Genomic DNA, 25536 nt, shown 5'->3' with positions numbered 1-25536 from the left:
AAACTGAAATATTTGACATGAGGTTATTACAGCCTTGAGTAGGTCAGTAAATTATGACAGCAATGATTTTTCATCATAATTATTTTGGAGATAAGAGCATTCTTCGAAAAAAGCTGATCTTTACCAAAGTATTACCCATTATAAGTGTTTAAAAAAAAAGTAAAAAATATATATATATTTTTTTACATCAGATTTGTTAACAATCTTTGGACCTGATTATGAGTAGTTTATTTTATCTCTATTTTTTCTTTTCTTTTTTTTACCATCTCACTTTTTTAAACAGGATCAAGATTCCACAACACTTATTTAAACCTATTGCAATATTCTTAAATAAGAGGCAAAGAAGTAGCAATAGACTCATGTCCGAATGCCTTCATTTACACATTACTTTCCTAATTCAGACAGCACTCATTCATTTTCTAACACACTTTCAGGGTTGTGGGGAAGCGGGACTCTATCCCAGCAATTACCAGATGAGAAGCAGCTACACCTCGACAGGCCACCCATCTACAGGTCACTTACATCGAGAGACAAAGAAGCACAGCATCCACACTCGATCTTGGGAGAATTTATAACAATGAATTAACCTAACATGTATGTCTTTGGATGATGGGAGGAGACTGGAGAGCAGGGAACCCACCTATACACAACGAGAACATGCAAACTCCACACTGAAAGACCAAATTCTATACAAGCTTAGACATGTTTTATCTCCTGGCGTGTTTTACAGAAAAACAGTTTATCATTCCAGCATGAAAACTTCAACAACATCATGCATCCACCTTAAATACTAGTTAATGTTATATACCAGGACAGAGAAAATGGCTGTGAAACACATTTTTATGTATTTATTTTCTTTTAAACTTGTTCTCCAGCATCTTGACAGCAGAATGATGGTCTGGCTGCTTTGTTGTGCTGAACACATTTACTCTTCCAAGAGGAGCCCATGGATATAAGGCTCCCCTTGATTCTTAAGCTTTATTCTTTATTTTATTATTTATGCTATACATCCGTTATTTCAGCTTATAACTGCTGGACCAGACTGGAGGAAAAGAGACAATAGAGGGAGTGGATGAGTAAAAAGATAGAAGAAAAGACAGGCATGATGGAGAGAGAGAGAGGAAGAACAAAAACCCCAAAAGAACAGGATAAGGAAAAACTGAACATAAAGTAGAAAACAAGCCACAGCAACTGTCACATCTTCTCACCCAATAAACTAAACACCTTTAGAGAATCATCAACAATCTAAAGCATTCATGTCAATTTCCACCTTACCTCCTGGAAATGCTGCTCCAACTCTGTGCCCAAGCTGCGCAAATGCTCTCTATGTTTGGCAGCACATACCTGTGTAAGCAACTGTTTCCTTTGATAAAAATAAAAACACCACACAGGAGTCATCTCACTGATGAACACCTTCAGTCAGTCCTGAGGATTTCCTCATCTCAGAGCCTGACTCCACAAATAGTTGCACTTGCATGTAAAAAGCGATGCCAAGTATCTGGATTGGACCCATGTGCATAATCAGAGTAAATGGAAGCAAACTAAACTGGATATATTTGATTTTATTTCTTGATGGCACGGTCTGTTCAAAGTTGTAAAAGATAATTGATTTTTTTTTTAGGTGTTGGCCTTGATGGTCTGTGATGAAAGATTTAGGTCGCAATTAAAATGAATATAAAGTTCCAGATATTAAGGCCTGATATTCAATTCAGTTTTATTAAGCCTGTTCTGGGTTAGTGTTTAAGCAAAAATAGGCCTAACATTTATTTAATTTGTGAAAATATTTAATACAGTACTGTATCTCAAAGATAATAAAAACATGAACAACAGCTGTCACTTCCTGAAGAAAAAAATGAGTTTGGCCCTCTACTTTGTTCCTGTTTTTAATTTTGGCCCTCTGTGAATTTGAGTTAGACACCCCTGATCTAAAGCTTCAAAGAAAACACAATTTATATCCGACGAGGAGAAACCATGAATAACCACAAACAGCCCAGCAACCGGTATGTGTACAGGGCTCTGGGTGTATGTTGGCGTGTATGTATGTGTGTTGAAGTGTGGGTGTGTGTCTGCTGTGAAACACTTACACTGCACCTCCAGGTATTTCTGTGCTTGGAAGTCCTTGACAGCAGGGTGGTCTACGATGCAAACTACAGGCACACCATCATCCTCCTTATCAACGGTGAACGTCAGCCTACTGGTTACTGTGTACATCTTGTCGTATGCCAGCTCAACTTTGGGTTTACCTGCAAAACAATGATTTACAATGAAGGTACATCTCGTCCAAATCTTACATTTACAAGATAGTCTTTCCTTTGTCAGGAAAAAGACAGCGGAACACAGGAACAATCCCTTCATCATCCTGAGAACAAGTTAATACCTTCTGTTAGAAAGTATAACTTCCATAATGACAACTGGAACAATTTAAAAATCCATTTTTCTCCATTTCAGTCAAAATATTAAATAATTCTAAATTACTTTTTTTTTGTTGCCATATCAATTGTGCAATATCTCACTTGAAGCTGCAGGGCTGCATTGTGCCATGTTGTATTACTTTTTGTTTTTCAATGGGAACAATCAAGTATAACTTGTCACTTGTCACAACATAATTACTTAGTTCTACAATTAAACCCTAAGACGCAAGAGGAATAGCTGTTCCCCACAAACTATCAGATTAAGTAATCCTTGTTCCCACTTTTTATTTATAGAAGAAATGAACCAAGATTGTGTGATTGTGGAGAATGACTCATCGGTCTGTAAAGCAAGATATAAAAACTAGCAGAGAGAGGAACAACTGCACGGTGACATAGTGGTTAGCACTGTGGCCTCACAGCAAGAAAGTTGCTGGTTCGATCCTTGGCTGGGGCAAGGTTTGGACAGCAGCCTCTCTGTGTGGAGTTTGCATGTTCTCCCCGTGTTTGCACTACGGCTTCCTCCCACCATCCAAAGACATGCATGTTAGGTTAATGGGTTACTCTAAATTGCCCCCTAGGAGTGAGTATGAGTGGTTGTTCGTCTCTGTGGCCCTGTGTGACTGGCAAGCTGTCCTGGGTGTACCCTGCCTTTCGCCCAAAGTCAGCTGGTATAGGCTCCAGCTTCCCCACGACCCTGAATTGGATTAATTAAATTGGAAAAAAAAAAAGTAAAAAGAAAAAATAGACCACAAATGTACCGCATTTCAAACTGGGACATCATGTGCATAAAAACAAGTAATCCCTCTTTTGCCCTCAACAAATGACAACGGTGGATCCTTATACCACGTGATACAGATGCCAGCTGGTAGGAAAAAACTTGGCGACTCTCTTGCTAAAACTGCAGACTTTCCAAACCCCCTTGGTGATTTTTTATTAAAAGTGACTAGCGACAAATCTAGCAACTTTTACTGGAGTTATTAGAGACGTTTCTGGTGTTTTGGTGACTGACTTGAAAGCACATATTGTTTAGCAGTGACTGTCACGAACGAGCAGCGGGAGCCTCTCCCCGTCATAAGGCACTCCCAGACAGTCAGAGGAGCAGAGGGGACACCTGCAAAAGTCCACGTGCACAGTCACAATGAATAGTGCATGTGCAAATCCACCACTGATCCCACCCTTACAGAGTGGGATGTAAACTAACATAATTTCTGTTGTCTCTGTTTGGTCCATAGATTGTTAATGTCCAGTTTACACTGTCTGTCCAATAAGTAGTTTAAAAAGTTTTTTTTTTGCCAACATATGTTCATCTTTTACTTTGACTAAAGACAAACCAAAAGTAAGAAAACTACAAAAAACAAACAAACAAACAAACAACAACAAAACAAAGTAACTCTGCCAAAATGTCTCTTTTGGGTCACTTTGCCCACTTTGGTGGGGGAGGAAGCCAGTCAGCTCTGGCAGAATGTCCATAGGAGCAGGAGGAGGACAGGTTGTGGGTTTAGAGTGGCGTTTAGAGATTTCATATTCTTTTAAAGAGCAGAAAGAGTAGAGCAAGGCACTACTAGCTGGATGTGTTGGACTGAGTTAATCAGACTCAGGGAACTGATTACTGATGGGAACAACCTCTTCAATGAAGTAGGAAGAAAACATTTCTGCAGACAATGCAGTGGATTTCCGTGTGCTGGAAGCATTGTTCTGGTAAATGGCTATCTTGGAAATGCTTTGTTTTTGTGTATGTGTATGACTATGTGAAAAAGAATAATTATTTTTAACTTATTATGCATGATTTTTTTTTCTCATATAAAGCACTTTGTGTTGCCAATGGCATAAAAAGGGTTTTATAAATAAAGTGTCAGGGTTTGGGTTATATTTATGTATGGTTTGTGTATTCATGTAGTACTTTTTTAAAAAAAGTTTTCTCCCCCTCCCTTTGTTCCAGGCCATGCAGCAGTCCATGGCGTGTCAGCACACCTGCATTCTTTAATTGTTTCCTCAGGAACTTAAGGGGTGTTGCCACACTCAGTGAGTGCCAGATGGTTGTCAGTTTCACGCAAACCTTGGTTTTGTCATTTCCCCTTCTTTTTGGCAAAGCATTTTTGTGAGTTTGCTCCATGGCATTTTTGAGCAATAAAGACCTTTTGTTTCACTCTGTGAACATTTTGCTGTCGTGTCTTTGTTTGGGATATTGGGTCTGGTTACGTCAAACATGACAGAACCATCTGGCCATGAAGACCCCACCAGCCTAGAGGCTTTACAACAAGCATTACAACAAGGTGTGCTTGTGGACCAATATTGCCAGTCCCTCCACCAAATTATGGCTTCCTTATAGGCTTTTGGGGTCCAGTGTGTCCTCTTTAAGCCAAGAGTTAAATACTGTAGCTAGTTATGTGTCCACCACCAGCTGCTGCCTCTCCCATGTCTGCACCAGTCATCCATCCACGATAGCCACAGATTCTTACACCAGAGAGGTATGATGGTGAACTAGGCTCTTGTGGTTGTTTCCTCCACCAGTGCTCTCTGATCTTCAATCTTCAGCCAACCACCTAATCAACAGACCAAGCTAAAGTCACCCATGTAGTCAGTCTACTGACTGGACGGGCCGTCAATTAGGCCACTGCAGTGTGGAATCATAATCCAGCTCTTCACTCATCCTATGATCTTTTCACCTGGATCTTTTCAGACCCAGCTAGTGACCCTTTTAACCTCATGAGGTAATCATTGAGAGGAGATTCAATTGTTGGTTATTCCATCCCCCCACTCCCCTTTCATCCTTGGTCTCCCTTGGCTATGGACACATAATCCCCACTTGGACTGGTCAAAGGGCACTGTAATTTGTTGGATGACTTTTTGCCATGTACTTTGTCTAAAGTCTGCTTCGTCTCCCCAAGGTGTTCAGATTTCTAAGGTGCCTGATCCACCAGACCTCGTCTCCTGCTATTCATCATGACCTAGCCGCTGTGTTCAGCAAACAAGAAGCACTATCCTTACCCCCACACCGTCCTTACAATTGCAAGATCGACCTTTTGCCTGGAGCTAAGCTATTTTCCAGCAGACTTTACAACCTCTCTTATACAGAAAGAGAGGCTATGGAAACGTACTTTAAAGACTCCCTGTCAGCTGGAATCGTACACCGATCTTTCTTGCCTATTGGTGCAGGTTTCTTTTTTGTGGGAAAGAAAGATGACACTCTTCGTCCATGTATTGACTACAGGCGTTTGAATGAGATCACAATTTAGAATAAATATCCCTTGCCTCTGATTGATTCTGCCTTCCACTTTCTTTACTAAACTGGATCTGAGAAATGCCTGCCACTCGGTCAGGATTGAAGGAGATGAGCGGAAGACTGCTTTTAACACTCCACTAGGGCATTTTGAGTACCTCCTTATACCATTTGGCTTGAGAGAGTACACATTCATCATATTATGTTGTCTCTGTGAAAGTAAATTAAATTAATCAACAGGAGATACTTCAGGTCTTTATGACTTCTGCAGCAAACACACAGATGAAAGTATAAGAAGATTATCAATGAGAATATCTGAAAACATTCATGGCTTTATTTGCACACAAAATTTTGTGGGTTTTTGTGCCTTTGATTTACTTTCATGCTGTTTCCAAGCAAGTATGCAAAGTTCTTTCTAGAGGTGACAGATCACTGAATTATATGTTCTAAAGTTCATGAAGCAAAAGCTGCCACACAAATGTACCATGTGTAAAGTTACATGACTGCCCTGTGTTGAAAGAGGAAAGTATCCTGATTTATTTCTTTTAGTGCCTACCTGGAAGCTCTTTATCTCCCTTCATCCATCTGATGATGGCAGCGGGCTTGCTGCTCAAGGCAGTGCAGGTCATCTCTGTCTCGTTTCCTTCGCTCAAGACCTCATCCCGCGCCTGGATGATAGGGTTACCTGGAGGAACTGTGACAGTACACAACAAAGAGCTGGGTAAACTGAGGAAATGGAACACACTAATATCTGTGGACAGCTGATGAAGAGCGGACTTCCAAGAGAATTTGCCTCATAGTTTCTTATCAAACTAAGCATCAGGGAAACACAATTTCTGTTTAATCATCAAATTACTTTTGTATTGAAGTTACTTTCTAAACATATTTAAAAATATGTTTCCTTGTTGCATATTCAACAAATGCAAGTAAAACACAATGAATGAACATTAAAAGTAAGGGTTGACAACACTTTCTAATGGCTGTAGTTGATCAGACATGATTATGTAACTTGATGTTTGAGAGATGCAGTAAAATACATTCATGTTGCATTAATGCTTAGAAAAGCTGCAAATGAGAAGATGTGGCAACACAAAAACCTGCACTTTAATGAGCTTGTAAGCAGAAAACGCTGAAGACAGCTGACCTTCTGAGTCACTCAGTGTTGACCAAGAGGAATAGGACTTTATCTTCATCTGACCACACACTGAGGACACACAGACCTCTTGTGTTTTATATCAAATAACCTGCGTGTAGAAGTCTTAGTAATAAAGTGAGGTGTTAAATACAACCCATACATACTGTATCATGTAAGTCTTTATAAAGTGTATCAATCAGCTACTAGAATGTAAGTAAGGATTAAACAAGGATGAACTGTGTTTTACAGGGTTTTAATGGATGACGTGGAGTCTGGATCACCGCATGCAGCAGTGTGATGTTTATTTTATTTTTATTGTTTTTACAAAATGTGCTAAATATGTTAAAAGTATAGAAACAATTTAATGCTAAACAACCGTTGCCAAGCTACAACGCGTTTCTCTCGTTCACCTGTCAAAAACTGGTTGATCTGAACTAGGTGATTAATGTGTTGCTATAGTGACACCAAGAATGGAATGATATAAAGGTAATTTACCTTGCCAAAATATGTGTGCATATGTATGAAAATAATGCAGTCAGCTGGCATTGCTGACCTACTGACCGTGGTATAATGTATTATGACAGTTAAACTCTACGAACACAACCAGCCAGGGTGGCTGGAAAGTTGCATTATATATCACTTCGTAACACAGTTTGTGGGGGCTGCAGAGCTGATAGCTCCAACATTTTCCAAACAAGCTGAAGCAACAACACAAAATCTTCTAAGCTTGGACTGAATTATTACAAGCATTTTTTCAGTCAGCTGCATCTCTGGATAATCAGGGAGTGAGACAGCATGCAAATGTAGCAGCAAATCTTGAGGAGGATTGACTGCAAGGATCTGCTCTATGCTGGGGTAATGACTATAATCTCTGGTCACCTGTTTGTTGCTTTGGTACCTTGACAAACGAATATCCATGTTCCATTGTATGTTCAGCTGCGAGTTAGCAACCGAAGCTCATTGTGAGGTGAACATGTAAACATCAACTAAAAAAAAGGATGGGACTGAATAATCTGTCCAGAGAATCAACATTGTAAATGTAAATGCCTTTTTCTCTGTTGTGTGCTGTGCTGTATGTTTTTGTGTGCGTGTTTTGATGTACTTAGCACTGTGATGTCGGCGTAAGCCTCCTGTGGGGGGTCTGTGTAGAGCTGGCAAACATATCGACCCTCGTCTGAAAGCGACACATTAGACAGTGACACCCGCAGCTCATTTTCTGAGAAGTTCACCAGCTGAAAGCGAGCATCTTTGAGTGCTGCAAGAGGAAAACATAGGAAAAAGTAATGTCTTTATTTATGCAGAATCATCAAAACAAACCAACTGCAGTTCATTAAAATATTATTGCTATGATGAATACAGAAAGTAACAGTTAAAAGCAAAGCAGCTGATTTGTGTAGGTGTCTCATCAACATGCTGAGCGCTCATCTTACATACATGAACTGCTGCTGTTGACCATGTTCATCAGTATGTAAATGTTGACGGCAAGTACTTTATGATTATATACTGTATCAGTATATACTGTACCATAGTATATACTATACAATAGTATATACTGTACCATAGTATATTGTGTATTAAGGCAAGGCAAGTTTATTTGTAAAGTCTCACATAAAAACATTACAGAAGGGTACAGAGAGCATTTAAAAAGAAAAAAGAAGATAATCAAATATAAAGGAAGGGAGTAAAGGTGTTTCAAATAAAAGTTCCTGTGGGAGAGGTAAAAGTTAGGGGGAGGTTAGGGGTTAACAGACTTTGATGAGGGATCTGGTTGGTTCAGAACAAACCAGAAGATCCTGAATGAATTTGGTCCTAAACCGTTCAGTGCTTTATAAACTAATAACAGGATTTAGAAGTCAGTTCTCAGACAGACAGGACGTCAATGTAAAGATCTGAGGTCTGGAGTTCTATGATCCACGTTCTTTGTCTTGGCGAGGGCTGGAACAGCAGCGTTCCGGACTAACTGCAGCTGTCTGATGGACTTAGTCGGGAGATCTGTAAGGACAGTGTTACAATAGTCTAGTCTACTAGAGATAAATGTATGGACAAGTGTTTCTAAATCTTGCTGAGTCATCATTTCTGTAATCCTTTATACATTCTTTAAGTCATAAAAGGCTTCACATCTGTTTCAATGTGACAACTAAAATTCAGCTTTGATTCCCGGACAACACCAATATTTCTGGCTTCTTCATTCATTGTTAACTTAACCGTCTGAAGCTGATTATTGACTTATAGTCTTTCTTATTTGGCTCCAAAGACTATTGTTTCTGTTTCAGTTTCATTTAACTGAAGGAAGTTCTGGCGCATACAATCTTCAATTTGATCAATGCATTCAATCAGAGTTTGGACTATAGTCTCACAATGAGATGGTTATGTAGATTTACGTGTCATCTGGTAACATATTTAGTTGTTTATGATAATTTGAGCAAGTGGCAGCATGTAGAGTGACCAGTCACTTGAGTGACTGGTTCTTGGCCACCTTCGCTCCACCCTGGCAGCACTGTGAGGATTCTATTTTTGACTTCTCCAGTGCTCAGAACACTATCCAGCCACTGCTCATGAGGCACAAGCTGGTGACCGTGGACTGTGACTTACCAGACTGGATCCTGGACTACCTCACAAATCGGCCCCAGTTTGTGAGGGCCAAGAACTGTGTGTATGACATCCAGATCTCCAGTGTGGGGTGCCCAAGGGCACTGTCCTCGCACCCTTTCTCTTCACCCTTCACACTGCAGACTTCAGACCCAACACATAGCTGCATCCTGCAAAAGATCTCTAATGGCTCTGCAGTCATCTGCCTCATTATAGACAATGATGACACAGAGCATAGAGGACTTACACGGAGCTTTGTGGGCGTGTGTCAGCAGAACCACCTCATCATCAATGCATGGAAGACCAAAGAGATTATGGTGGACTTCTGCAGATGCCACTCTACTGCCCCCACAGTGAGCATCCAGGGATGGGACATTGAGAGAGTGGACGCATACAACTACCCGGGTATCCATCTGAACAAAAAACTGGACTGGACTCACAACATAGATGCCCTGTACAGAGGGGGCCCGAGCAGACTCTCGGCCTGAGGAGACTCAAGTCCTTTGGAGAAAGAGAACCTCTACTAACCCTCTACCTTCTATGACTCTGTGGTGGAATCAGCCATCCTGTACAGTCTGGTCTGGTTGAATAATTACCTCCGCCAAGGAGGTTATGTATTATCGGCATTTGTCTGTTTGTGTTCAAGATAACTCAGAAAGTTATGGATGGCTTTTCATTATATTTTAAGGATTTGTTGGAAATGTGAAAAGGATGAACTGATTAAATCTTGGTGGTGATCTGGATCACCGTTTGGATCCAGGAACTTTTAAAGGCCTTGGTTTACCAAGATAATGTGTTGTTTTGTTGTTGTGTTTTTAATCATGCAAACACACATCAGTAATCTAAGTCTAGCCAACAGAGGACAAAAGACCAGAAAAACAGTTTTATTCCTCTGATAAAATGTGCAAAAAGAAAAAGGCTTTAATATTGCAGCATTGCTGAGCTGCTCATTGTGTTGCAAAAATAAACTAAACATACATGAATAAAAACCAGTCTTCCAGGTATGACTTAAAGTTTCTGACATATACAAACATAAACTTTTATTCTTGTATAAAACATTTGGTCTGATTTTTGCATGAAGAATTAAACAATATTTTGTAATATTTATATATATTAAAAAATATTTAAATAGGGAAAATAAATGAAAACAATAAATGAAGTAACTTGATGAAAAAAAATCTAATTTGAACTGAAAAGGATTTTAATGTTTAGTTTAAGTAAAGAAACCTAAAAATCTGTTTTCAGTTTTTGAGTGTTTAAAATAGATTGAATGAATGAAAAAAAACAGAAGGGAAGAATTCACAAGGTAAAAACACTGAAAAGTAGAATTGGATCACAGAATTAGTTTCACACATTATGCAGGATTGAAATGAAATGAAAAATACTTTATTAATCCCCAAAGGGAAATTCAAGATTGTAGTATATAATAATTAATTTGAGGAGGTCTTGTTCCAGAGGCTGATGGCTGCTGGCAGGAATGATCTTCTGTATCTTTCAGACTTACATCGGAAATATTAATAAATCTAAGAGGACAAAGCATAAATGAAACACTGATCAGTGAGTCTGAAGCAGACATGCAGGACATCCTGATGACATCAACACGCTGCTCCTCATCCTGGTCCAAATGCAGGAACTGAGGATAAATGTAAAAATCCATCTTCTCTCATCTGCAGTCACTTCTACTTCACTGGTTGCCAAACCTTGTTTGCCCTCCTACCCAAAGTCAGCCCATAAGCTGCAATGAAGAATGACAACCAGTGGTTAAGATGAAAGCCCACCTATCTGCATCACCCTTCAGTGTGCTGATAAACTCAGCTTTGATTGACAGCACCTCCAGGCTCTCTGCACTCTGACTCTCTTATATGTCAGAGCTCATCCTCTGGCTCAGTTCTGTTTTTTGTTTTTTTTTTTAGCTTGAAGAATAGAAACAGAGACTGTTGACACAGAACTTCTTAAAACAGACAAATCTGTGAGGGAACCACTGGTTTCATCAGAACGATCTCAGAGACACTATATCAAAGGAAGATGAGGATGCTGTTACCACATTTAAGGCTGTTGAAATGCTACAGGGCCATGTGCAACAAATTTCTAAATGAATGAAGTAAAACTTTAGCTTTTCTCCTTGTCCTACCATCAAAAATATGAAACTAATCTTATGTGTTTGGTTTGACAGATTTTTCAAAAATCCAAAGTGAATAAAAAGACAGGAATTCAGAACAGCAACAGTCAGCAAGTCCTCTTTCTACCAGATCTAAACAAGGTTGCTGTAAACTGCACGTCAGAGGTATCGGCAAGCTTCCTTCTCCATCACATCTCCATCAGTTTGAAAGTAAACACCATCTGATGAAAACAGCAAAAAACTTCACTGCAAAACACTCAGGAGAAAATCTTCCTCCAGCACTGCTCAACAAGACAGAAACCATAAACTGGTCTTAATGGAGAACGAAAAGATTACAGACCTGCTTTCATTCATCCTACTCCGTCTTCAATTGATAATAACAGCAAAAACAAACAAAAAAAATCTTTGTCCAAAAGTCAGCAAATAAATAAGGAGAGAAAAGAAAAAGCATTTTGATGCTTTATGGGCCAACTTTTGACTCTTAGTACCAACATGGCATGGTTTAACCACCTGGGTATTGCTGCTGACCATGTCCATTCCTTTATGAGCACAGTGTAGCATCTTATGGTGGAAACAGGAAGCTGTCACAAAGCTCACATCATCATCATGCTTTGACATGAGGCTTAACGGTGAAACGCAAGTAGATGAGAGAATGAAAACTTTAAAACAAAGCAGAAGCAGGTTGGGCCATGCACCTTGAAGAATGACTTTTTCTTCTCCTCTGCTGACATCACAACTTTTATTCATTCCACCCCCCCACCAAAAATTCATCTTCATTCGTTCACTGCATTTCATTTTAATCTTTTTTTCCCCTCCAGCTCTTGGCAAGGACTCCAATCCAGAGAGAAAAGGAGATGATGAGACTGCCTCTCCTAAGTGGCTGCAATCAATAGTGATTAGTGGCTGCTGCTACTTTTTGAGAGGAGCACATAAGAGCTTTATTACATGGTGTCAGAGTTGCCTAGCCAGGGTGGGGCAGGTGTAATTACACTCCTATTACCACCCTCCTCCCCACTCTAGGTAAAGTCCAGGCTCCATGGCCCTACCTAAAAGAGAAAAAAAAAAAAAAAAAAGGGGTGGGGGGTGGGGGGGTGGTTACTGAATAGGCTTAGAGGGGCTTTTCTTCATCTAAAGTCCTGGTTCATAGTCCTGTTGTTTTTCCAGTTACATGATTATATTTTAGTGACACTAACAGTCATGTCCACCCCTGTCTAATCAGAACCCTTCTCAACCATTCTCGTCAGGATGTGTTTCCATGTAAACTTGCAGGAGAATACTGTTAATTCATAATTATTTGATTCGGAATTGTTAAAACTGAATTAAAATAAACATCATGTAACCAGTGCCAGTCCAGAGGCACTGTACACGATGTCCACGCGATGCTGAATGCTCTCCTTAGCCTTCTGATACATGCAGTCACGTGAGTGTATGCTTGAAGAAGAGGATCTTGCCTTTGTTTTTATGATGATGAGGTAAAGAGGCCTAATTTATATACTAAACTGCAAGCAAAATCAAGGACATAAAAGAAAGGGGTTTTCTTATCTAACCCTGAAACAAACACTTCAGAGAGAGTAATGTATCATCAAGCTTATTCAGGATTTTGAGGAGGGATGAACGTCTGGATTCTCTTTAGAAAGAAGTGAAAACTAAAGTACTAGCAAGACGAACTGAAACACAGAAGCGTAAATAATGTTGGAGTTTTGAATGTATATCTTAAAACATCATAGCACTTTGTGGTTATGTTGACATTTTTAGAATAATAAGTCAACATTAAAAGCATAAAATGTGTAAATCTCATTACTATTTTGGTGTTTACCTGTTGCTCATAATTTCCATAAAAAACATGTCTGCTTGAGCTAAAACCTTCATGTGACTGTTTTTTTTTTTTCGCAGTTACAGGAGAGAAGCAGCAAGCCAAAGCTGAACATCCTGATCTGCTGCATGGGAACATCCTGATCTGCTGCATGGGAACATCCTGATCCGCTGCATGGGAACATCCTGATCCGCTGCATGGGAACATCCTGATCCGCTGCATGGGAACATCCTGATCTGCTGCATGGGAACATCCTGATCTGCTGCATGGGAACATCCTGATCTGCTGCATGGGAACATCCTGATCTGCTGCATGGGAACATCCTGATCTGCTGCATGGGAACATCCTGATCCGCTGCATGGGAACATCCTGATCCGCTGCATGGGAACATCCTGATCCGCTGCATGGGAACATCCTGATCTGCTGCATGGGAACATCCTGATCCGCTGCATGGGAACATCCTGATCTGCTGCATGGGAACATCCTGATCCGCTGCATGGGAACATCCTGATCCGCTGCATGGGAACATCCTGATCCGCTGCATGGGAACATCCTGATCCGCTGCATGGGAACATCCTGATCTGCTGCATGGGAACATCCTGATCCGCTGCATGGGAACATCCTGATCTGCTGCATGGGAACATCCTGATCCGCTGCATGGGAACATCCTGATCTGCTGCATGGGAACATCCTGATCTGCTGCATGGGAACATCCTGATCTGCTGCATGGGAACATCCTGATCCGCTGCATGGGAACATCCTGATCCGCTGCATGGGAACATCCTGATCCGCTGCATGGGAACATCCTGATCCGCTGCATGGGAACATCCTGATCTGCTGCATGGGAACATCCTGATCCGCTGCATGGGAACATCCTGATCTGCTGCATGGGAACATCCTGATCCGCTGCATGGGAACATCCTGATCTGCTGCATGGGAACATCCTGATCTGCTGCATGGGAACATCCTGATCTGCTGCATGGGAACATCCTGATCCGCTGCATGGGAACATCCTGATCTGCTGCATGGGAACATCCTGATCTGCTGCATGGAAACATCCTGATATGCTGCATGGGAACATCCTGATCCGCTGCATGGGAACATCCTGATCTGCTGCATGGGAACATCCTGATCTGCTGCATGGGAACATCCTGATCTGCTGCATGGGAACATCCTGATCCGCTGCATGGGAACATCCTGATCTGCTGCATGGGAACATCCTGATCTGCTGCATGGGAACATCCTGATCTGCTGCATGGGATCATCCTGATCCGCTGCATGGGAACATCCTGATCTGCTGCATGGGAACATCCTGATCTGCTGCATGGGAACATCCTGATCTGCTGCATGGGAACATGCTGATCTGCTGCATGGGAACATCCTGATCTGCTGCATGGGAACATCCTGATCTGCTGCATGGGAACATCCTGATCTGCTGCATGGGAACATGCTGATCTGCTGCATGGGAACATCCTGATCTGCTGCATGGGAACATCCTGATCTGCTGCATGGGAACATCCTGATCCGCTGCATGGGAACATCCTGATCTGCTGCATGGGAACATCCGGATATGCTGCATGGGAACATCCTGATCCGCTGCATGGGAACATCCTGATCCGCTGCATGGGAACATCCTGATCTGCTGCATGGGAACATCCTGATATGCTGCATGGGAACATCCTGATCTGCTGCATGGGAACATCCTGATCTGCTGCATGGGAACATTCTGATCTGCTGCATGGGAACATCCTGATCTGCTGCATGGGAACATCCTGATCTGCTGCATGGGAACATCCTGATCTGCTGCATGGGAACATCCTGATCTGCTGCATGGGAACATCCTGATCTGCTGCATGGGAACATCCTGATCCGCTGCATGGGAACATCCTGATCCGCTGCATGGGAACATCCTGATCTGCTGCATGGGAACATCCTGATCTGCTGCATGGGAACATCCTGATCCGCTGCATGGGAACATCCTGATCTGCTGCATGGGAACATCCGGATATGCTGCATGGGAACATCCTGATCCGCTGCATGGGAACATCCTGATCCGCTGCATGGGAACATCCTGATCTGCTGCATGGGAACATCCTGATATGCTGCATGGGAACATCCTGATCTGCTGCATGGGAACATCCTGATCTGCTGCATGGGAACATTCTGATCTGCTGCATGGGAACATCCTGATCTGCTGCATGGGAACATCCTGATCTGCTGCATGGGAACATCCTGATCTGCTGCATGGGAACATCCTGATCTGCTGCATGGGAACATCCTGATCTGCTGCATGGGAACATCCTGATCCGCTGCATGGGAACATCCTGATCTGCTGCATGGGAACATCCTGATCCGCTGCATGGGAACATCCTGATCTGCTGCATGGGAACATCCTGATCTGCTGCATGGGAACATCCTGATCCGCTGCATGGGAACATCCTGATCTGCTGCATGGGAACATCCTGATCCGCTGCATGGGAACATGCTGATCTGCTGCATGGGAACATCCTGATCTGCTGCATGGGAACATTCTGATCTGCTGCATGGAAACATCCTGATCTGCTGCATGGGAACATCCTGATCCGCTGCATGGGAACATCCTGATCCGCTGCATGGGAACATCCTGATCTGCTGCATGGGAACATCCTGATCTGCTGCATGGGAACATCCTGATCTGCTGCATGGGAACATCCTGATCTGCTGCATGGGAACATCCTGATATGCTGCATGGGAACATCCTGATCTGCTGCATGGGAACATCCTGATATGCTGCATGGGAACATCCTGATCTGCTGCATGGGAACATCCTGATCCGCTGCATGGGAACATCCTGATCCGCTGCATGGGAACATCCTGATCCGCTGCATGGGAACATCCTGATCTGCTGCATGGGAACATCCTGATCTGCTGCATGGGAACATCCTGATCCGCTGCATGGGAACATCCTGATCTGCTGCATGGGAACATCCTGATCCGCTGCATGGGAACATCCTGATCTGCTGCATGGGAACATCCTGATCTGCTGCATGGGAACATCCTGATCCGCTGCATGGGAACATCCTGATCTGCTGCATGGGAACATCCTGATCCGCTGCATGGGAACATCCTGATCCGCTGCATGGGAACATGCTGATCCGCTGCATGGGAACATCCTGATCCGCTGCATGGGAACATCCTGATCCGCTGCATGGGAACATGCTGATCCGCTGCATGGGAACATCCTGATCCGCTGCATGGGAACATCCTGATCCGCTGCATGGGAACATCCTGCTCTGCTGCATGGGAACATCCTGATCTGCTGCATGGGAACATCCTGATCCGCTGCATGGGAACATCCTGATCCGCTGCATGGGAACATGCTGATCCGCTGCATGGGAACATCCTGATCCGCTGCATGGGAACATCCTGATCCGCTGCATGGGAACATCCTGATCCGCTGCATGGGAACATCCTGATCTGCTGCATGGGAACATCCTGATCCGCTGCATGGGAACATCCTGATCTGCTGCATGGGAACATCCTGATCTGCTGCATGGGAACATCCTGATCCGCTGCATGGGAACATGCTGATCCGCTGCATGGGAACATCCTGATCCGCTGCATGGGAACATCCTGATCCGCTGCATGGGAACATCCTGATCCGCTGCATGGGAACATCCTGATCTGCTGCATGGGGACATCCTGATCCGCTGCATGGGAACATCCTGATCTGCTGCATGGGAACATCCTGATATGCTGCATGGGAACATTCTGATCTGCTGCATGGGAACATCCTGATATGCTGCATGGGAACATTCTGATCCGCTGCATGGGAACATCCTGATCTGCTGCATGGGAACATCCTGATCTGCTGCATGGGAACCTCATGATTCCTTGCATGGTAAAATAAATGTTGCCATCAGTTGCATGGCAACATGTGATCAGTTGCATGGGGGAATTCATCATCTGTTGCACAGCAACATATTCATGTGATGCATGTGAACATCACCATCTGTACATGCTTTGGTCATTCAAGTGTCATGTTTGCTTTGTCAGAGAAGTGAATTAATTAATCTACTCTGATTTAAATAAATCAATGATCTGGAGACATTTTTTAATTCAGAGAAAAGTCAACTAGAATGAAAAGTTGTATGTAGCGAAGTCACTTCAGGGTAATAATAATAATAATACTTGAATCATGCCATAAAATTTGCCAACCACTGTAAGAATGCAGCAAATCAAATGTGACATTGTCTCATATTGACCAATATCTCCTAAATAACATCAACTAAAAACAGCGGAATTTGCTACTTTGGCAAACACAATCTCTACAGGTCATCACAGACGATCACCCTGTGTCAGCTGTTACCTTATTAGGCCTTAACGACATAAAATAAACAATGGAAAACTGCTTTTAAGATATTGCTGAGCTATGTTGTAGTTTGGACTTTAATATTCTTCCATCCTTCTGTTGGACGTCAAACAGCTGCTAGCCAGTAAGATCATTCAGCTCTATGTTAGACATCCTGCAGTGTTGACACATTAAAAACTTAGAGAAACTCTGGATATTGTTGTTTCTGTTTTTCTGTATGCTCTCTTGTCTCCTCGTAATTTCCCAGCAGCATGGAACTGCCATACTAAATTGGCGTAATCATCCTTAAAACACATAAAACACAGAGTGTCTTTCAGGATCTGTAGGAATGCTGTCGAGAAATTCATGGCAACAAATAAGATCTCAAATTGATTCAAGTGAAAACAAACAGCTTGCAGAAAGCATAAAATAGCTGACATGAAGAGGAAAACAAGGGTAACCAATGGTCAGGATTATCTGAACTAGCATCTAAACCAGTTACAAAGAACGCCCCCCAGTTTTCTACCCACACAGACATAATCCACCACTGTGGATGCAGTCTGAGATAGCAGATGTGAAAATGTTATTTGGAAGAAGGCTGGTGGAGGTTATGTCGTAATGAATCAGGACAGCTGCAGGAAAGATGCCTGAAAAGGATCATCGGAGATCAAGGGCCGCAGTCAGAGAAGAACACGTTGCCCTTGACAGCCGTTATTGCTGGAGTCTGGCTCACTGTGGCTTGGCAAAACAGCAAATAAACAGCAAGTTCAGTTCAGCATTCCCATCAAGTGTGCCCTTGTTTGGTGTGTGGAAGGTGTGTTTGAAAGGCAGTGCATAAAGGGGGAAGGGGAGTGTGAAAGAGGCACCTCACAGGTTTATGAGCGCTCTGACAGTGATGCCTTTGTGTTAATGCATATAAATAAACTTGTCTGTGAGAGACGCGACACATTTCTGCATGAACTTGTAAAATCAGTCAGAATAAACTGAAAACTTGCTGTATATCACTGCATTTAAAGGAAATCTGCTGATCAACCACATGACTAATTTGAGTGAACCGTGTTGGAGCAGAGACACATGGAAAACCAGCTGGATTGCAGAACTCGTTGGACAGAGCTGAGTACCCCACTCTCAACGCTGAAGGACTTTCTGTCTGACATTCCAGCTGGAGGACACCCTGGGACATTGTTTCTTTGTGAAAAGTCTTTCACGGCTTGAGGGTCTCATTCTCATGGCTAATCAGTGCACAAAGTACAGAACAAAAGTATTTTAATAAGCAAAACCTTATTATTTAAAACTGCAGCGATATCGAGCTGTAGTTTTATTCATCTCATGTCCTCACATGCCTTCAGCTGGAAAATTCTTCCATAGAAATAGACTTCTACCTCTACATCAGGAGGGATTCTTGTTAGCATATCAGGCCCCCAAGGGATAGGGGTTGCTTAGGGGTCTTGGGGCCCTGGGGCACGCGCTTTGTCTGCCCTGGGCGACTGGTGCAACGTGGGGCCGGTCTTGCCAGTCCAAGCATGCTGGGGCGTTGTGTTGTGGCTTCATGTGTTGTGCTGTGGCTTCATGTGTTGTGCTGTGGCTTCATGTGTTGTGCTGTGGCTTCATGTGTTGTGCTGTGGCTTCATGTGTTGTGTTGTGGCTTCATGTGTTGTGCTGTGGCTTCATGTGTTGTGCTGTGGCTTCATGTGTTGTGCTGTGGCTTCATGTGTTGTGCTGTGGCTTCATGTGTTGTGCTGTGGCTTCATGTGTTGTGTTGTGGCTTCATGTGTTGTGCTGTGGCTTCATGTGTTGTGCTGTGGCTTCATGTGTTGTGTTGTGGCTTCATGTGTTGTGCTGTGGCTTCATGTGTTGTGTTGTGGCTTCATGTGTTGTGCTGTGGCTTCATGTGTTGTGCTGTGGCTTCATGTGTTGTGCTGTGGCTTCATGTGTTGTGTTGTGGCTTCATGTGTTGTGTTGTGGCTTCATGTGTTGTGCTGTGGCTTCATGTGTTGTGTTGTGGCTTCATGTGTTGTGCTGTGGCTTCATGTGTTGTGTTGTGGCTTCATGTGTTGTGTTGTGGCTTCATGTGTTGTGCTGTGGCTTCATGTGTTGTGCTGTGGCTTCATGTGTTGTGTTGTGGCTTCATGTGTTGTGCTGTGGCTTCATGTGTTGTGTTGTGGCTTCATGTGTTGTGCTGTGGCTTCATGTGTTGTGTTGTGGCTTCATGTGTTGTGCTGTGGCTTCATGTGTTGTGCTGTGGCTTCATGTGTTGTGTTGTGGCTTCATGTGTTGTGCTGTGGCTTCATGTGTTGTGTTGTGGCTTCATGTGTTGTGCTGTGGCTTCATGTGTTGTGCTGTGGCTTCATGTGTTGTGCTGTGGCTTCATGTGTTGTGTTGTGGCTTCATGTGTTGTGTTGTGGCTTCATGTGTTGTGCTGTGGCTTCATGTGTTGTGCTGTGGCTTCATGTGTTGTGCTGTGGCTTTTGTTTTGCTGTGACACTTCAGGGCCACCGTAGAGAGAGGAGCAGGAACAAGGCAATGAAGACGAGCCAACATAAGTTCATGTCAGCGGGGATTTCAGGTAAATTAGACTTGGGTAATGTTCATGTTTGTCATCCAAGGCATATGATCTGTTCCTCTGATTAACTGGCTAAGACAACAAGCCCTGTTGTGCCTGCATTGATTGCCGAGTTTCTAGAAACGATTTAAGCTCATACAGCTCTGTCGGGGTTGATGGCTATGAGAAGGACACACTGTTGACATCCTGCATTTCCTGTGTGGTCCATTGTATTGTTTTGTTTGTTTTTTGTTTTTTTTTTAAGGGGACTATTCTTTTAAATCCTGCAAAAGTCTCAAAACTGCTGTGAGTTGCTCAGAAATAAGCAGACAAACTAAGCTGTAGCTGCAGGTGTGAAATTCACACATTTTGCAGAAATCTTCTGCAGGAACCTCCACTATTCAAAACTTTTGTTATGAATTATACAAATTTTCAAGAAATATTAACAATGTAGTAAAATAACTGAACCGACATAAACAGACACATATACATTCAGGATTTACATAGTTCAAGCTCGAAACCTAAATTCACTGGGACTTCTTTCCTGTGGTCTCCAGTATGTTATGATGAGGTAAATACTGCACAGGGCTCCTCAAAAACATACAGTAATTAAAGAAGCTAAGGAAGAGAATATGTTCATCTAAACCCAGCTAATTGGAGCAGAGACAAGATAATTGGACAGAACAAGAATAAACACACAGCAGGTCATTAAATGTTTAGGGATATGAGCTGCTTTCATTAAAGCAGACATGCTGAAAACTAAACACGCTTGTTAGGTCACATAAGCCTCATTTTCTACTAATCCAGCTGGAAACTTGTGGGCTACACTTAATTCAGCTCCCTAAAAATACAAGGAATGAAAGACAATTTAAATTAAGAACGGGCTTTGTTTGGCTGTTTGGTTTAAAATCAACCAAGTTGTTCTTTTTTAAAAAATAGTTTTGATAAGCAAAGGCTTGGTCAGCTGATAAAGCCTTTTCATGCAAAATGAATCCTCATACTTTGCCAAAAAGCATCGTTGAGCAGATTTGCATGTCATTTTAGACATCAAAATGCTCCTCAGCATGATTAGAAATATATCATCATTTAGCAGGGGTGTCAAACTCCAGTCCTGGATGGCCGGTATCCTGCAGGTTTTTGTTGTTTCTCTCCACCAACACAGCTGATTCAAATCAAATGCATCCAGCAGCTTCTCGTCAAGCTATTTATGAGTGTCTGTCAGGTCTGTTGGAGGATGGAGACAACAAAAACCACCTGCAGGAAACCGGCCCTTGAGGACTGGAGTTTGACACCTGTGATTTACACTGAGATGAGACTGCAGCACAAGGTCATTTAAAGGCTGCAGCATAACGTCTTCTCTTTGAGGACAAGCATGGTGAAAGAATATTACACTTTTCCTTCAGAGCCGAGTGAATCTGAAGGTAAACAGCAGAATGTCAAAACCAGCTGTGAACTTGGCTTTTGCTTGTCATTTTGAAAGCTTTGTTGATGTAATACCTCTACAATGAGAGAAACTAGAAATGTTTCATGTCCTGATATTTTGCTGGGGATAATCAGCTCTGAAATCACTGAGTTGTTTTCAGCTCTTAAAATGACTTTTGTGAAATTCTAATGACAGACATATTACTTCTCATCAGACTCGTTAAAAACCAGTTAAAACAGTGAAACCTGGTTCAGTCAACACTGCACCCCTGACCTGTCACTTTCACACATACTAACCTTTCTGTGCTGATAAACATAAAGACCCGCTAGATGCTGCCATGGCAACCTTTAATTTGTTGCAACAACTTCTGTGATGAAATAAATATTATTGGTAATGTGTAACCATGAAGTTTTCCACAAATCAGCAAGTTGGCTTGAAGTCCTGTTCTTAAGGGCTGGCAGGCGAAGTCCAGTGCTGTCATGGAGGGATCATCTGCAGTGGACTTTATTTAAAGCAGGCAAACAGAACCCAACAACACATGGACCTTGGAGCTGATGGGCTCTAAATTAGCTTAAGTTGGAGGGTCAGACTCTGAATGACAGCAGTTGTCTTATAACAAAGATGCCAGCCATTCCCAAAACTACTTCAGTCATGTTACAACTCCAATCAGACGTGCTTGGATTATTCATTCCTACCATATGTGCCTACATGCATCACATGTCTGAACAGAAGAAATCATGCTAACGTGCAGAACTGGAGCAGTGTCTGACCTTCCAGACACAGCAGTAAAAAGAAAAAAAAACAATGATTTCTGCTGTAAACAACAAAGCTGTGAGCGATTTTTATCCATGCGAGTTTCTCCTGCCTTGATCACTCCTTCTGACAGTTCTGATAATTCTTTTAAAATCCTCAAACAACGTATTTTGTATCATATGAGGATAAATTCTTTTTTGGTTTCACCATGTTTTCCACTGGTCACAATGTTTTTCTTTGGTTTGTTTGTTTATTTACTGAGTAAAGGGAGCACTGTAAAACAACCCATAATTATTCATTCACTTCATTCCATTCTAGATTGCGCCGTCTGTTGGCAGCAAATTGAAGTAGCTCTGACTTGCTGTCTTGATTTTTTTAAAGTACAAAGTCTTCTCACATAGATATTACCTCAAATTAGGGATTTTTTTTCTGAGGATTTCATGCCGGTTTGGAGGGTCGGTTTCAAGGAAGATTTTTCTGAATAATTTTTTGCTCTTTCAAGGCTTGTTATGATGAGTCTCCATGGCAACGAAAGACTTGTTTACAATCGGGATCAACTGATTAACCTCTCCCAAATCAGGATTATCAGCGAAACAACACATCAATTCCCAATGGAGTTGAAAAGAAAGAGAAGAGGATGCAGAGTGGGAGTCAGAAGAAGAAGGCGGCAATGGAGGTTTAAACCATTTCTCCCGACCGTCGTCATGGGTAATGTGAGATCGCTAGCTAACAAAATGGACGAGCTTGAGATGCTAACAAGGCCTCAGAAAGAATACAGAGAGTGCAGTATTATGTGCTTCACCGAGACATGGCTGCATGAACACATCCCTGACTGTAATGTGTCTGTACCGGGCTTTAAAACGGTCCATGCAGACCGCAGTAGACAACACAGCAGAAAGCTAAAGGGTGGTGGAATTGCAGTGCTGGTTAACCAGTGTTGGTGTCATCCTGGACATGTTACTGTCAAGGAGAAGATATGCACAAGGGACATGGAACTGTTAGCTGTGAGCTTCCGTCCATATTATTTACCCAGAGAGTTTACCTGTGTTATTCTGGTAGCGGTTTATATAATACCTGGTACCGCACCAGACACAGCCTGTGACGTCATCAGCTCCGTCGTTGCTCGGCTACAAACACAGCATCCAAACTCATTCATGGTGATCTCCGGAGACTTCAACAACGTCTCCCTCTCTGCAACTTTACCAACATTCCAGCAGTTTGTCAGCTGCTCCACAAGAGAAAAGAAGATCTTGGACATATTTTATGTAAATATTAATAATGGATACAGTTGTTCTGCCCTGCCTCCTTTAGGAAGATCTGACCATAATCTGGTTCTTCTCACCTCCACCTACAAGCCCATCGTTCAGCAGCAACCAGTCATCACAAAGACTATCAAAATCTGGTCTGCTGAAGCTGAAGATGCTCTTAGAGGAGGCTTTGAGGCTACAGACTGGAACGTCCTCTGTGAACCTCATGGAGACGACATCAACGCCATGACTGAGTGTGTGACAGATTACATAAACTTCTGTGTGGACAGCATCGTCCCAACAAGAACAGTGAGGTGCTTCCCCAATAACAAACCCTGGATCACCAGTGACCTGAAAAAGCTGCTGAACATCAAAAAGAAAGCCTTCAGGGATGGAGACAGGGAGTTATTGAGGGCAACACAAAAACAACTTAAAACACAAACTAAGAAGTGCAAGGAGGACTACAGGAAGAAGTTAGAAAGTCAGCTCCAGCAGAATAACGTGAGGGATGTGTGGTCTGGAATGAAGAAGATCACCGGCTTCAAGTTAAAGGGGGACCAGCCTGATGGAGGTCTGGACAGAGCTAATGAGCTGAACATATTCTTCAACAGGTTCAGTTTACCCCCTACCTCCAGCCCAACAGACCACACACCCTCCATAAGCCCACTGCTTTCCTGTCACACCTCCAATCTGTCATCCTGCAGCTCAGTCATGGACCAGAACACAGCTTCATCTCCCTCCACATCAGGACATCCTGAGACCTCCACCTTGTTTGTCTCCTGCAATCAGGTTAAGAAGCAACCTGAGAAACTGAACCAGAACAAGGCTGCAGGTCCAGATGGTGTCAGTCCCAGAGTTCTCAAGACCTGCTCAGAACAACTATGTCCGATTCTCCAGCACCTTTTCAACACCAGTCTGAGACAAAATAGAGTCCCAGTGCTGTGGAAAACCTCCTGCCTTGTTCCAGTGCCTAAAAAAACACAACCAGCTGAACCAAGTGACTACAGACCAGTTGCCCTGACACCTCACATCATGAAAGTCCTGGAGAGACTCTTACTGGCTCACCTCAACAAGCAAGTAAACACCTTTCAGGACCCATTCCAGTTTGCATATTGTAATGGACTTGGGGTTGAAGATGCCATCATATACCTGCTCCAGAGAGCACACGCTCATCTGGACCATTCAGGCAGCACTCTGAGGGTCATGTTCTTTGATTTCTCAAGCGCTTTTAATACCATTCAGCCTGCTTTGTTATGTGAGAAGCTCCATAAATTCCAGGTGGATACCTCCACAACCACCTGGATCTATGACTACCTCACAAACAGACCCCAGTTTGTGAGACTGAAAGGTTGTGTGTCTGAGATTGAGGTCAGCAGCACTGGTGTACCACAAGGAACTGTACTCTGGCCATTCCTCTTCACTCTGTACACCCCAGACTTCCAGTACAACTCTGAGTCCTGTCATCTGCAGAAATACTCTGATGACTCTGCAGTTGTGGGGTGTATCAGGGATGGACAAGAAGCAGAGTACAGAGAACTGGTCAGTCAGTTTGTTAAATGGTGCGGTGACAATCATCTCATATTAAATAGCAGCAAAACAAAAGAGATGATTGTTGACTTCAGGAGGAACAAGAATAAACAAAGCACTGTTTCCATCCTGGGAGAGGAGGTGGAGGAGGTGGAGGAATACAAGTATCTTGGAGTTCAGCTGGACAACAAACTGGACTGGAAATGCAACACTGAATACATCTACAAGAAAGGTCTGAGTAGACTGTACTTCTTAAGGAAGCTGAGATGGTTTAACGTCTGCACCAAGATGTTGCATATCTTCTATAGGTCTGGTGTGGAGAATGCAGTCAGCTTTGCAGCATCTGCTGGGGTAGTAGCATCAGAACCAGAGACTTGAAGAGAATCAACAAACTGATCCAGAAAGCTGCTTCTGTGCTTGGAGTAAC

At 42.8% G+C, this 25536-nt stretch overlaps 1 protein-coding gene across 1 annotated transcript in view; it reads right to left on the bottom strand.

Moving 5' to 3' along the window:
- Window positions 1-25536, bottom strand: part of cadm1a (cell adhesion molecule 1a) — a 486946-nt gene that overhangs the window by 93389 nt on the left and 368021 nt on the right. The window contains exons 3-5 of the mRNA XM_079248263.1: window positions 7869-8021; window positions 6188-6325; window positions 2085-2243 (exon numbers count right to left, since the gene is read on the bottom strand). Coding sequence (XP_079104389.1) covers window positions 2085-2243; window positions 6188-6325; window positions 7869-8021 — 450 coding nt within the window. The remainder of the gene's footprint in view (window positions 1-2084; window positions 2244-6187; window positions 6326-7868; window positions 8022-25536) is intronic.

Source organism: Telmatherina bonti (genome assembly GCF_933228915.1).
Source record: "Telmatherina bonti genome assembly, chromosome: 10".
Classification (NCBI taxonomy): Eukaryota; Metazoa; Chordata; class Actinopteri; order Atheriniformes; family Telmatherinidae; genus Telmatherina; species Telmatherina bonti.
Note: the sequence above shows the minus strand (reverse complement) of the source record. Positions and strands in the feature narration are given on the sequence as shown.